Source organism: Pezoporus occidentalis, unplaced genomic scaffold, assembly GCF_034315485.1.
Source record: "Pezoporus occidentalis ecotype Australia unplaced genomic scaffold, CSIRO_AGI_Poc_V1 ctg25, whole genome shotgun sequence".
Taxonomy (NCBI): Eukaryota; Metazoa; Chordata; class Aves; order Psittaciformes; family Psittacidae; genus Pezoporus; species Pezoporus occidentalis.
The window spans coordinates 4,842,222-4,857,839 of NW_026914394.1; the positions used below are offsets into that span (position 1 = coordinate 4,842,222).

The window sequence follows — 15,618 nt, forward strand, 5'->3', positions numbered from 1 at the left end:
CGATGCTGGATAAATTTCACACAGATTCAAAAAGCAATTAAACAATTCTGAGAAGAAAAATCCATCAAGAATTATATTATCAATTCCAGAATGGTATCTGAAAAGCAAGTTTTGGAGGCCAGAAGCAGACACACGAGTAACAACTGTGACACACTTGAACTGTTTTTACAGTTTTGGATGATTCTACCACCATAACCACAGTTTCTCTTTCCTGCAGTGGATCCTCCCTTGACTTGGACTGTGAACATTTTGACACAAGGACAGGCACTTGCACAGCCTCAGCAAAACCAAGCCCTGCTCATGTATCTGTAACCAGCACAATATTATTAGGGGTACAGATTACCAATGTAGAAATGCAGGCTCAAGTTATGTTCATAAACTCTGTATTAAGTCCTTTTGAAGAACTGTAATACAAAGAGCTAGCTGTTCCTACCAAAAAAATAGGAGTATTCATAATTAAAATGTCTGAAGTGTCACATTAGCTTGAAATAGAACTAATAGTTTTGTTAACATGGATTTAGAAAGAGCTTAGCATTTTTCTTCTGGATGCCCTCACAGTATCTTCAAGTCATTTTCCACTTGTTTATTGCACATGCAGGCTCTCACCAGAGAAATTATTCCGAGCATAAATAAACTCCCTTCTAAATGTTTATCCAGAAAGATGTGTTATTTATAGACAATATGGTCAGCTCTGTGAGTGGTGCAGCCTCAGCTATGACAAGCTGATCTGCTCCAAGGGGTTGCAGGTGACAGACAGTGCTAAAGCTTCTTTTAAAATGAGAACAAAACCATGAGTGCAGAGGTTAAACAACAAAAAAAGAGAGAGATAAAAGAAAATGGATAAAAGAGGATTCTAAACAGAGAAGAAATGGGAATGTTAACAAATATCAGTGGATATAGGCTTAGTGAGGTTTATCAGATCTGGATAAAAGACAGGATGGCTATCAACCCTCCATAAGCTCTCAGAGTTTAAACGGCTAAGACATTTGTTCTCATCCATGAGGAAAACACCTTAATTTGACAAGCAACCTCACTGAAAATGCTCCCACTAGAGCCATCCAGCAGTGCCTCCTGTTTCCTTCTTGAAGTGAGCTTAATGCCTTTGAAAAATATTGAGTTGACAGACCTTAGGACTGAAAGCTTCTGATGTTTGCCCCCACCCAGGAAGCTCCAAGTCTGCCAGTCAGTGCCTTTCTGCCTGGTGCTCTTGCCACAGTATTACCCATCCCACATTCAGACTCTGCAGCAACCCCTCAAGTAGAGACTGACAGCGTGCAGCCACTGAGGTAGCAGCCTGTGTGGAGAAAACACTCGGTCACAGAAGGAACTAGGTGAAACTCACTAATTCTTTTCCCATGAGTTACCAAGCAACCATCAGAAGATGTAAATTTTCCTTAAATTTCCATTTTAAGAACCTGCATGTGCACTAAAACTGTGTAAGGTAAGCAGGACTAGAGATGCTGAAACATCCAGAAGAGAAATACTCAGCTATTTCTAAATCCATTAATAGCATCATTATGCTGAAATTATGTGGCATTCAGAACACATTCACATTCATGTTGGAGGTTACCTAGCGCTTGGAAAAAAAGAAGTTCAAAGAAATTTCAAGTAGATCTTTATGATAAATGAAAGACTCCATGTGACAACTCCTACTGGTGTAAGCACCAGAGGCATTAAATTAGGGGAGGCAGCCACCAGTGGAAAAAAATGTTCTTATTTCACTAACTCATATTGGGAAGAGTAATTTTTTCCAACAGCAGTTACAATTATCTTCTGAACTTGTCTCTAATTCAAGCTTCCCATTCCAAGGGGGGGGAAAGAATGCATATGCTACAGAGAAAACACTAAAGTTTCATCCAGAAAACAAATAAAAGACTTGAAAACTGCCAAAATGTCATTAGCATAAAGGACACAGGACAAGTGGTCTAATCACATCACCAACCTACCATATCACAATAATTTATTACTCAGGAATTGTCCAAGCATTTAATTCTATATGAAACAGGAGGCAACATGAGGCAACCTGTGCCTTTTCCTTGTGAGACAGCCCAACTGGAACTATCCACACAAGCCAAATATGAGCACAGTAGCCTGTCACCCTTAACTCTGGACCTCTGAGTCATGTGCAATATGGAATAGAGATGCTTTGAAAACCTAATCTGTAGTTAACTGAATTAGTGACTCGCATAAAACCTTCACAGTGAGCTTCATACATAAGAAACTGCACACTAGGTTTCACTAGCCAGAGTGAAGCCAGCAGGTTGAGGGAAGTGCTTATTCTCCTTTAGCTGGTACTTTTCAGGTCATATATGAAGTACTATGTCCAGTTTAGTGCCACTCTGACAGTACAGGAAAGATATATGCAACCTGGAGAGGGTCCAGTGGAAGTCCAGTGAGATAGTTACAGTACTGGAGCACATGATACACAATTAGGAGCTGAGGAAAATGGGTTTGGTTAACCTGGAGAAGGTTAGATGGACATCTTGCAATTTTCCAGCATCTGAAGGGGTGGTATAGCGAAGCTGGAGGCCAACTCTTCTCAGAAGTGTCCAGCAAAAGGAAAAGAGGCAATGAGCATAAATTGTGACAAAGGAAAAATGGACATAGAAAAAATGTTTTTACAGTGAGTGGCTAAACACTGGAACAGGTTGCTCAGACAGTAAAAGCTTTTGTTTGCCAAAGCTGACTGCAAAGAAATAAACTTACCCACAGTGCTTTACTCAGAACCACAGAACGTTCAACATAGAACATATTTCATTACACAGTTTCAATGAAAAGATGTAATGTGGATTAGGAACCTGCAAGGTATTAGAGCCCAAAATTCGGTTCTCAAATGAAGAAACATCAATGAGTACTTGCATATAATCATTCAACCCTTTCACCAGTAATCTGGGAGTAAAAATAGCATCGCTGCTATCATGTGCAACACCAGAAACAATGATGGATGAGCAAATAACTACACAGAGCATGAGAGTTTCTTAATAGCCTGGGACTGTTTGCACTCAAAAGAATTTAATAACAAACCGAGTTACTTAAGAACAGTATTAGAAAGGTGATTTTACTTCTACACAGACTGGTAAGGCTGATATTGCCTAAGTTCTGGTGGTCTGTATAAAAATAAAATTGGAAAATTAGCTGGGATACTGAAGGGAGCCACAAAAATGAATCAAGCATTCATTTGAAAGAAAATATTTGACAACAAGAAGCATAAAGAACTAAATATGTTTAGTCTATCAAAAAGACAGTTTGAGAAATGGCTTGATTACATAGTGTAGGAGTTTTCACAGGGGGAAAACACTCTTAAAGAGCTCTTTCATTCAGCAGAGAAAGGCCTAATAAAAGGCAATGGCCATTTAGGGACTGAATGTAAAACAGTTACAGTAAGTAGTATATCCTTCTCTTTCTGTCCAGAAACCAACAAGCTGTTAATAAAGAAATGTCCAGGCCTATCTATTATACCCCAGCAGAAGCTAGCCTTAGCCTATAGAGCTACACTCTGCAGGAGGAAGGACGTGGCCATAAGCTGCTGAGCTACCACAGAGGAAGGTTTGAACATTATTATTTAAGTCCTTACCACATCATCTGGGTATTAACCCTGACAATCATGCTCCAAACTGACTAGCTGTATTCTGCTACAGTAGCAAAAGAATACTTAATTCTCCACAGAATTCACTTTATAGCTTCTAGCCAGCTCCAACTGGAGCATCCTTCTTTCCTCTCTTTCTCTCAAATTCACTACTTTGCACTGCAAATGGAGAGTGAATGACTTTGTTGGCAAGAAAAGTCATCCCTTTACATGCAATTTGTAATAGGACTTTCATGGTTGGAAAGGGAGATGTCTCATACATATTAAAGTATTACTCTAACTCACCAGGAGTGCAACCAGCCTCATCAATACCACTTTCACAATCCTTCTGTCCATCACATCTCCAGGACGACGGGATACATTTGTTGCTTAAGTCTCCACAGCTGATTTTTTCAGATGGACATACTTGCTTGGCTGGAAGAATAAATTAAAGGAAAAAAAAAAACCAGTAAGTTAAACATAATTCTAGACATTCCTAACATTATTTACCCTTTTAAAGTTACTTTTATTTTGTATGGCTCAATCCTGAGACATATTGTAATGAAATCTCAAGTCAACACTGATTTTGACGTACGGCTGCTTACACGTCCTGTATGTGCTCCCCAAAAGAGAACACAAAACCTATATGAAAGGGAGAGAAAAAAAGAAAAAGTGCACCACTTTTTATTTCAACAAAATCCCAGAAACTGAATTTTAAACTCAAACAAATTAGGGGACAAGAACAGAAGTCAGGTTTATACGCAACTTCCACCTAGCATTTTCTTGCAGGCAGGGTCTTAACTTCTGGCCATCCCAGGGGCCCCGAGCTGCAACAAAAAGTGCATAGGCCCTGTGGCTCTTTAAACATTCTTGGAGCTGCCTTTTCCCACTTTCTCCTTGTTATCTCAGTCCATGCATGGGCTAGAAGCACCCAGCTTTGTGCTGCCACTTTTCTCTCTGCAACATGCTTCTTGAATCAGGTCTCCTTGCACAGGCTTCCCCAGAGACAAGGACCTTCCTGTCCGTCCAGTCTGTTCCTGACCCAGCCAATCCCTTTCAGGAATGCAACTGTACAGGAACATGCAAATAAAACAAATAAACGGAGTTGCTTCAATGGATCAACAGGGATTTCAGCTAAGAACCTAGGGCACTGCCTGTCTGTGACTGCCTCAAACCCTCAATACACGCTGCTTTCTGCTATTAAAACACTAACACCCTGCACACAGCAGCAGCAGGACTGGATAAACTACTTTGACAATACTACCTTGAATCAGGAAAAACAAATTGCCTAATTTTAGCATGTTTATGTTTGGTATTACAAGGCAATTTCTAAATGTAACAATAGGCAGATCATGGTCAGTAAACCTCGGGAAAAAGTGGCAAGCACAAGCATGAACTTAACACGTTAAACTTACCTGTCTACATTAAAGGCGACTGCGATCTAAGACATGGAGACACAGGAAGACATGCAGAAGCAATAATGCTAGTACATGCAAGTATACAACTATGAAAAAAAACTTGACAAATTTATCTGGAACCAAGTAAGCTGTGAAGCTTGTTCTCTTATTCTGCATTGCCAAAATTCCTAGGGTTTTTTTCATACTAGTGTAAAGAGCAACAGATCTACATTTATTGTGACAAGGCTGCTTGAATGCATAATGTTCCACAGCTTCAACAATTATTTAGTATTCTGGAATCATCAGCCAGTTTGGCAGGATTTGCTTATTAAACAGACCAATTTCTCTCTTGACAAAAAATTACATGTTTTCAAATACTTCTTCCATTGGTATTAATGATTATATTGAGAGAGATATGTGTGTGCATATACACACACACATACATACATAGATATAACTGCAGGTCTACTGAAAAGGAAGGAACCTAACTTCTGCACTAAAACTTTTCCATTACCCTGCCCTGGTAAAGGTGTTTATGCAAAGTCAATCCGTTTCCCATGTGCTGAGTAAAAGAAGATGGAAATGATATCCCTGCATTTCCACCTGCACGAGAAGGTTGTAGAGCGGCATCTTTACAGCCCCAAAGCATCAATAAGCCACTTCGAAGGCGGTGCCACTTAATCCCAGGATTTCTCCGTTTTAGCACCTTGAAGTGCTATAAGAAGCAGTCTCTAGAAGCTATGGGCAAGCAATACATCAAGAAAATTTAGGTCTCGCCACATACAGTTAATAACAGATGTCACTGAAGTTTTAGAACCCTGAGGCAAGACAGCATTTTTGTTGAAATTTGCTCACTGCATACCTAAATAACATTCATGAACGTTGCATGATGGGGAGTTGGGGGTGCAAAAGGGATCCTTACTTAGGCTTTTTGAGTATGGTATCAGCAGTTAGTAATAAAAACCACCTAACACTGGAAAGGCTCCACACACCACTCCCCAGGAACATGTCTGACAGTGCCCACCCACAGGCTGGGACCCATGCCCTGCATGTTTCCCTCAGCCCTGGTCCTTCTAAGCCGCGGGTCTGTAACTGCAGGGACACTCGGCAGTGCTGAGCACTCGTGTCCTTCCAGTGAAGTGAGACAGCCCACCTGAAAACCAGGGCACTTGCCAGCTGCACAAAATGGTGCCCGCCCTCAGCCTCCACGGAGCTGCCATGTCTCGCTGCCCCCGACACCATCGTCCCCAGAGCTGTATGCTGGGGTGCACCATCCTTAAACGTGCGCAAGGAACTCCTGGGTACAGCAGGAAAAACGTTCTGTATCAGCAACCAGCAGCCCCCTCAAACAAGAACCAAAATGGAGGTCAAACTGTCCACTTGGCCTGGAAGCCCCACAGCCCCGCAGCACAGAGCTCGCACCCCAAACACGCTGCTTCTGCCAGCCTCATCCCGTCCTCAAGCACAGGTGTGAGCCTGGAGGCTTTTTAATTGCTTTGGTTTTTAAACCTCTGTAGAAAGCCCTGCGAGGATTAGAGACCACACTCTGGCAGGACTGAGCCTGCAGGGGCCAGGGAGGGAAGGTGCCGGGGGCCTCACCTCACTGCCATGGAGGAGAAAGGTGGCCATTCTGAGGCAGACCCAGCAACTTCTGGGGGAGGAATGGCCACAGGCCCTGTGGATGAGGCAGCACAAGAGGCTTGAGGGGGTCAGGGAAGCACAACGCTTCGCAGTGGGGAAGGCGGCCAACCCCAACAGCAGGGTGCCTTGGCTCCTGAGGGGGTAGCAGCGTTGGTTTTGCCACAAATACCGTACAAAAGGATGACATGACTGAGGTCTCCAACAGCTCCCTGGGCTTTGCAATCCTCCATCAAGGCCTCCAAAGCCTCTCAGCTCTGAGGTGTGCAGCTCCATGGCCATCAAACCCCAGCAAGTCTTCACCACCAAGCCCTGGCTGCCGAGGAGCTGCCTCAGAGGGCCGGTAAGATGGAGGGCAAGGAGGTGACAGCTCCCTTGTGGCTGCATGGGACAGAGCACTCGGCTGTGCCCCTTTCTCCCCCTCCCAAACCAATTCAGTGGTGAGCCCCGCGATGAGGTTTGCTTCTAGGGCACCCCAAGTTTTTACCATGAGTAAACACACCCTTGGAATACATGAGATAAAAGTAACTTTCCTTGCTAGATCTACTGCTCCAACTGGATTTACATGCTTTTGCACTTCATAAGTTTGTCTCCTGACCGCCTTTGTGGAGCACATTCAAGAACAAGGTTTCTATGGGACTGGCATTCTGGGAGACCAGAAATAGTAATGGAGTCATTTGTTAACCAGGTTATTGGTCCATATCCCAAAAAATTGCTCTAGTTCTTCTTGCTCAGGCTACGAAATGGAAAAGAAAACGTGTTTTGATGCCAAGTAGGACCAGCTGTTTCCTCCCCATAGTAAATCTCCATGGAGAACTAAATGGGTCGAGACAGGTAAGAACATTTTCCACACACCTGATTCTGAAGAAGGTAAAAAATAAGTTATAATACAGCATCGTAACACAGTGGGATCATTAACCAGCAATCCAGCTATTTATTGGTCGCAGTTTAAGTACAGGCATTCCTTTTGCTTGGCTGCTGTCGGCAGATGCTTAATAGCTTTTGGAAGCTGAAAGGTTTGCAAAGGTATGGGCAGAAGACTCCTATTTATGGAAAGCAATTTTTGTGTTAATCATTTCCCTGACAGAGTAATTGCAGCCATTTAAAAAATATAAATCAAAGCCTGACGGTTCAGGGATGCAGCAACAGAAGCTGCTGTTGGTCACAGTTCATCAAATCTCTGTGTTCCAGTAGTTTCTGCATCCAAGCAAGCGTTGCATGGAAGCCAACAGCTTGTAAGCACTGGCAGATAACAGGGGATCTAGCATAAAACTCAAAGCAAAAGTTGGATGAAAATGCTTCTGCATTGTTTCAGCAAGTTGGGCTTTTTCCTCCCTGCCCCAAGATGATGCAAGCAAGTGGACTCTATGGTGTTGCTCATGCTACTAAAGAGGCTTTTATCAGCTGCAGTCCAGACCTGACATTTCTGTTTCTGCACACTGCTTACACACACCCTGGCCTTTTGGGCTTATGTGACCAAAATGTTTACTTCCTACTTTCCTCTTCATCCACCCAGAAAGGAAAGAGTTAGCACTGCACATGGTGGTGAGTGCTCTTACCCTCGGTATATTCTGCACCAATGCAAGTTATAGCAAGATCTGCCTCTTCAGAAAAGCACCATTAAACAACTTGGTTGAAATGTCAGACACATCAAGACCAATTTATCACAATGAACTGCAAATGCCAAGGATGGACAACAATGGTTTATTTATAAGGAGACAAGAGCAAAGAAGACAAGAAAGTTCCATTTACTCACTACCGCCAATGGCACATTCTTCTTTTTCTTTATAGGAGTCTACAAAGTCTTTCAGAGAACCATAGAGCCTAACTGGCGCCCCACTGTTTGCTTCCTCTTGTGCCACTGCTGTGCTTTTCAGGCTCCGGACATCATGTATATTCAAGAAAGCCCAAGAGAACAGAACTGATTTACTTTCAGAGGACCATTTGTCAGGTTCTCACCAAACAGGTACTCTAAGAGCATACACAAAATGTAATTAAGCAGCTTCTGCTGGTGGGAAACCCACAAGACTTTTCATCAGCAGACTGAAAAGAATGCCCTTTGTGAAAAGACATCATCTTACAGGTCTGAAAAGTTTCTCTATCTCTGCTGAAATAACTCCCCATCCCCTCCAGACTGTCCCCTGTGTTTTTCCCAGGTTCTTCAGAAGAAAAATCCCAACCCAAAACTTCATTCTGCAGAGAAAATACCCCACTAAAATGGTATTAATTAATTTCTGACATGCCAATAAATTGTTCCTGCAAAACTTCCACTACTACTTTTATTATGGAGCTTAAAATTCCTACCTCCTTCTTTCCACCAGCACTAGCCTTTTTTCTTAAAGAAGCGTGGTTTTATCAAGGTAGCCTCCTCCTCAAATATTATCTTTACATCTTCTTTTGTCATAGCTGGCAGTCCTATCCCAGAGATGTACCAAGAATAAATGTCCATACCTGCCCATGTACAGGACTAGTACCTCTATGTTTCCAGCCAAGACAAGCACAGTTGGTAAAGGAGCAACTGTTCAGAAGAGAGGAAGGGAGCTGACTGGTAGAGATTGCTTAGGGAAATTCAGACCTCAGAATTTCCAGTTTCTGGAGATTTGAGATTCAGAAAAGCATTTCAGTCACAAGTTTGCATGTACACTCTTTTTATGTATATATATGTGTGTGTGTGTGTGTGCACGTGTGTATATATGTGAATGTATATCCCAGTCTACACTCACTATTTATACCTTCCCATTGAAGTATTTAGGGTGCATAAGAAACACATTTCAAAATCCATCTTGTGACTTTAATTACTGTCACAGCTGAAGGTGTGTCTGCACTGGTATTTTCCTTCCCTCACCTCAGCATGGGTGCTATGCACACTGGCTTCTACTCTATTCATCCACTAGTTCACTTCGTAGCCCAGGACAGGTTGCTGTTGCTTTAGTTTATTTCATTTAACCCTGCAAGACACATCAGATTTTCTGCTAAAGTGTTAGATAATCATGCTTAATCTCCTGTAGGTCCTCTTTGTGCCAAGCTGAACCCAAACCAAACTACATCAAACAAGAGTCTCATTTACAGTGAGAAGTGTGTGTGGTTTTGGAGTGCAATATGCAAAGACAGATCATATTATGGGGAATGCTAATCAAAGTATTGTTTCCATAAAGGTTAGGATTTTGCAGTGAACTTCCCTTTTGTCATGTAAAGCAACACACTACAAGCACTGGCCTGCTGGGATAGCAAGCTTTATGTGAACTTGCAACTTCTACTAAAGCCAGTGCAACTGCATCCAGTAGTAGTATTTGGTTTGCTCACCACAGCTGTATTAAGCACACACTTGAGAACGCTGAGAAAATAAAGGCAACCCAGCCCAGGCCAAAACCAATGTCATGAATAGTGGCTTAAGTGAATTAAGAGAGACTTGGAGTAAGACCAATCCACCACCACAATTGAAGCATTTGTTGACAGAGGAGGCCAACCCATCCATCTGCTAGCACAGGATGGGTCAGGTCGAAACTGGGGCATGCTGACAACACTGATTCCCAGGACCTAGGAGCTTGGACTGATGCTACCTATGTCTTTGAGTATGTAAGTACAAGCTTATGCTCCTTCGTGGGAGCATGCAGAGGCAGAGAAGTAGTGAAAATCTATTCTTTCTGCACAAAAAGGTAATTAACTTATGGACATTACCTTTAAACTTAAATTACTGTAAGCGACTGAAAAGACAGATTAGGAAAGGCTACTAAGAAACTATACTATAAAGTTCAAGAAATCATACCATAAACAATATTAACAGTTGATACACCCGATAAAATGTTAAGATTCTATGGTGTGATTTGTTTGAGAGTGACTTATTTTCTATTCCCGGGGGAATGGGAAAGGATTTATGCAGCTTTAACACCACTGCACTGCGTAGTACAGCCCTTATTAAGTCCATTCCTGTGTGCTTGTAAGAAAAGCTTTTTTACAAGAGCATGGGTTAGGAGTCTTCAGTGAGTCTCCAACCCCTCTACCTAAAAACTGGAGGGAGGGAAAAAATAAGATTAGTGTACAAAGGGTTCAGCAATACTAGAATAGACAGCATGTAGCTTGGTTTTTTGCAGGTTATCACATTGGTGCCTATCACCTTTAAGATCAGAGTAAAATAATCAGGAATTCAGGATTAATCCTAATTACTGAAATACAGACTCACTGTCAGAATAAAAATGAGGTAGCTTTTATAGGAAAAGCATGTTTCAAAGACAATACAAACAACCTCAGAGAAGAAAACGATTCTCAAGGGTACTGCCAATAGTTTTAATAGTTAATATAAACTGTATTTGAGTATGGTGTAAAGAGATATTTCCATAGTAGGCTGAAAAAACAAATGCCACCAGTTTTTGTAATAACAAATAACTAAGCTTCATGTCCCACAATTTGAGTTAGGAAGCAATTCTTTACCCAGGTTCAGCTCTATCTTGATACACTTTGTTTTCAAATCTTTCCCAGAATACTGAGTGTTGGCACAGCTCAAGGTAGCATGTTGGACAGAAAGGACCAGTGCTCTTGGGCTTCTAGGACATCATCTGTCTCAGATTCCCAATTGCCATACTCACCCACTTTAAAAATCAAAACTACCATCAGACTTGCATAAGAAAAGCATTTCCTTCCCCCAGCCAGACTGGCAGGACTTCAGCTGATCTTGTCTTTCTCTAAACATAGCAAATGTTCACTTACTGCAATCATCCGACCGTGTCTCTCCTAAGTAATCTCATAGCTTTGCAAGATATTGTCTTGATGGCACTTCTTTTCTCTACCTGATAACGCCCAACAGGACCTGCTGCTAACAACTGAAGTCCCTTAACTCAAGTCACTTGGCCCATTCCAGGTAAATCCAAGTCAATGTTAATGGCACATGGAAAAGAGGTTAAATTGGCAGATTTTACAATCCTCTATAGCCTCAAACTACAGGAAACCTGTGATAGGTTCAGCAGGAATCAGGAAGCTTTTTATCTTTTTAAACCTATTCTTATGGTCAAGCTTTCTAAAGTTTTACAAACAATTTACAAACTAAGATCAGATGTTTAACAACAGCCAGGATATATATAAGTTGTTGAGCCTAAATAAACTCCTTTTTCGTTTTAAGCATCTAGTACTTGTAAAATGACACTTTTATAGTGGGGCCTGTACAATGCACAGTGACATTCCTCTACTGTCAAGTCTGGTTGAGCACAGAGAGCAGGTTCTAAGAGATCATGACAGGTTTTTAAGATCTACGTGATACAATAAGGGTTTTCTGCTCCCAATCCAACCACATTTCATTATCTGCCATTACATGCATGAGAATTACAGAAGATATTGTAAAGGCTCATTCCCTCAGCAGCTTTTATGCCCTAACAAAAGTTCCCTTCCCACAGGACACCTAGTATCTCCACACAGATGGTTAGCAATTCCTCAACATCAGTCCTTGGACTGTCTTGGCTTTTGTACTCCACCTAGCTCATCCAGCTTCTTATGATCAATAGTACCTGGATTATAGAAACACAGGATAGTTTGAGCTGGAAGGGACCTTAAAGCTTATCTAGTTCCAACCCCTGCCATGGGCAGGGACACCTTCTACTAGACCAGGTGGCTCAAAGCCCCGTCCAACCTGGCCTTAGCCAGGTATCTCTTCAATGTTAGCTAAATGTCTCTAAGCATTGATTTGGTCAGAGATGCAGAAATCCTTTAGCCATGTGAGATACCATGAACCACGTGCCACCTCTAAATATTACAGTTGTACATCCTTCCTGACACCACAGCCATATGGTCGCTAGAAAAGTTTACTCGGCTTAATCCAGAGAATAAATTAATATTGCCCTACAATGGCAGGCTAGTGCCTAGCTTAGTCACTATGAAGCACAGCTCTCATTGTTTAGGGGAACAAAAAGGGGATTTCAACAAACTGAAGTCAGGCCATCTGCCAACTTACCCCCTACTTCCACCAACGTTGGCGCTTTGTGTCTCTTCTCTACAGATGAGACAAATCCATGATTTTCTGTGGACTTACAAATGGAGAAATATTCAAGCATTCATGGAAAAATCCTGGCTCAAGAAATTTGCTGCTGACTTCAATTGAATCAGGGATTAAATCCCAGATCACGTTGAGATTTTGCCAAAATGGGCCCAGCTACTACTCCATCCCAGCCAGTTTCTTGAAGGCCAACATTAAATATGGACCCCAATAGAAATATATAATTGTAAATTGTGCCATTTACTTCCTTATATTCAGTCACAAAATTACTGCTACAGTGATCTTTAAGAGGAGAATAGCTATACAGAAGATTTAGGTTTGCACTTTTATCGGGAGCAGTAGTCATAAGGCAGACAAGCCCTTTTAAACTCAAGAGGGATGAAACCTTAACTTATATCTGCTTACAGGAAGAGTTCAAGGGATTCATTTAAATCAGCGCAAAAGTAGTCTCTGGTGATAATTATGGGTAAAAAAGTGCAACGTCAGAGATTTAAACAGGCTGGTGTTACACATGCCACTGAAGCCCATCAAGTAGCCAAGCAGGATAAATAGGCATGGAGTCAGAGTGGCTGGATACTTCCCCCCATCCCTGTCCCCACTGAAGCCCTAACATAGTCCCTCCTTCTGAAACAATCAAACCTTCTTGCCCTTCTCTCTGCTCTACTTCTGAGCCAGGGCAGAACATGTCTTCAAGAGGAATTGTGACACAAAGACATTATTCTGGCTACTGAAAACCTGAGTTCCCATAGTAGAGTTCCTCTGATCATTTTGCTTTACTAAAATCTTTATTTTCTGGTCACTGATGAGCACCTCTGATCTCAGGGATCAGCTGCTCATGCCCTTTGCACAGAATAGAGAAGGTATTACTCATATACACAGGGGAAAACTTAGACATCAAAATAAGAAATGAGAACAGCTGAAGAACCACTTGTTCTTGGTGTACATAAAGCAGGAAACTGATCTCAAACCATTTAATAATTCAATAAACTGAACAGTTGACTTTGTTAGCTAGCAAATGCACAGCTCTGTTAAAACCCAGGGCTCATCATTTTCTTCAGAGAGTTTTCTAATAGCAAAGCTATTAAGTGTTCCCTTCTGTGAGAGGCGTTTTTCATGCTCAATCAAAAGCAAAGACTAAAACAATCCAACAATGAAATGGCTTTATTTAAGGTCAGTTAAAATATTCCCCTTTTTTTTCCATCCTGAACATAACATCTTCTTTTAAACTCTATTGTTTTTAGAGCTAGTTTGGAAGCGAGTGATATACATTGTCCTGTCAAACCTGCCACCCCACCACTGTCTACATCCATAATTACCCTGTCAGTCTGTGTATACATTGCTAGTTGTAATGCAGTTCAGTCTCCCCTCCTTTTTGCATTAATAATAATGGGTGAGGTCGGGGAGGTTGTGGGGGAAGAAATCTGCCTCTCCTATAGCCCAGACATCAAACTGAACTCCAATTTTTGGCATGGTTGAGAACAGAGCGAGCTGTGCTCCTCAGCACAGATCCTTTACCTGTGCTTATACCCAGGGATGCCTACTGTGAAAAACCAAGTGTGGCTACAGCCAGCCTGTAAAATCTATCACGATCCACTTCATTCCCCCATGATTAGTGATGCATGATGCTTTCAAGGCAACTCTGATTCAAGCAAGCCTTAGGAGTATAAAACACTCAACGGTAACAGCTGACCCAGCACAGACTGGTAGTAATGTGGCTGGGAATCAGCGAAGTTCAAACACAGACATGCTATGGGAAGAAAGAAGAGTGTCAAGAAAGAAATGAGTCATGAGGTTAAGGCGGCACAAGCTAGGCATGAATGGAAGTCAGCTAATTAACCCTGAGAAATGCAACTTTTGAAAGGAAAACTTGTTCCCTGCCCTAGATCAGTGATTCCGAAGCCTTGTGGGCAAACAGATCTTTGAACAACTTTCAAACTTTCTCACGCAGCCCCACAGCTGACAAATTGATGCATTTAGCTGCTGAATACAGCTCTCAGGGCCCAGGATGGCCTTGCTGGGCAAAGGGGCACAGCTAGGGAACAACTGCCTTCACCTTCCTTCAGTGAAGCGTGACTTACTGCAGGCCTTTTGTCATCTATTCAGGTATCAGCCTGGCCGTGTCAGCCGTGTGCCTAAGTAGCACATATTAATTCCCATTACCTGGGCATCCCATGGGCACACCGGACCCCACTCTCAAGCTTTGACTTGCAAAGCCCTTCCCTCATGGCCTGAATTAGCAGAGACCGTGGAAAGAACTGTTCTGCACAACAACACAGGTAATAACTATATTCTCTCGATCTGTACTAATGTTTCTTTCTTTATTCCTAGGCTTTTGGTCTAAATACATTGTAGCTTTATTAACATCGACTTTCTTCACTATAGATTCAGTGATAAAATAGTCCAGATTGCAGCACACAATAAATCAATCATACCTCCCCCTGTGATTCGTAACTCAGCAGTTTGAAAGCATCTTGGAACAATTCCTGCACAGATACTTTTAGACAGAAGACACATTTACTTCTCTGTTGAATCAAGTGTTCTTTGGCGGTTTTTGGTTTACAGATAGAAATGATGGAGAGTTTTCAAGGCTCTTCAAATCTGTGGCACTGTTAAAATATTAGTTTCTTAAAAGAGTTCATGCTTTTCACTAACAGCAATCTCCCTTAGTACAAGCCTACCAGCCACAGTCACCTTGGTCACTCATATGAGCTGCTGAACGCAGCACCAGGACTTATCTATTTCTCTTCCCATACATTAACTTCCAGAATTCCCCACAATATGCATACCACAGTGCTCCATTCTTACTACAACAAACCCAGAAACAAATTCCAGAAGGCAGTTTATTTCATACACATTCTGGCACATTTAAGCTCTTGACTTTTCAACTTCTTCTGAAGCAAATTAATGCTTAAATCAAAATTAGGTTTCAAGCACAGCTTAAAAAACAGCTCACCAGAATATATCACACAGATAACAAAAATCTGTTACCAGATGTCAGTCTGAACTTGAAGACAGAACAATTACCATGTTTTGCAAGT

General features: G+C 41.9%; 1 protein-coding gene across 3 annotated transcripts in view; it reads right to left on the minus strand.

The window, feature by feature from the left end:
* Window positions 1-15,618, minus strand: part of LRP8 (LDL receptor related protein 8) — a 197,525-nt gene that overhangs the window by 40,550 nt on the left and 141,357 nt on the right. For all 3 annotated transcript variants that reach the window (XM_062623188.1, XM_062623187.1, XM_062623189.1), the window contains one exon: window positions 3,872-4,000. In XM_062623188.1, coding sequence (XP_062479172.1) covers window positions 3,872-4,000 — 129 coding nt within the window. The remainder of the gene's footprint in view (window positions 1-3,871; window positions 4,001-15,618) is intronic.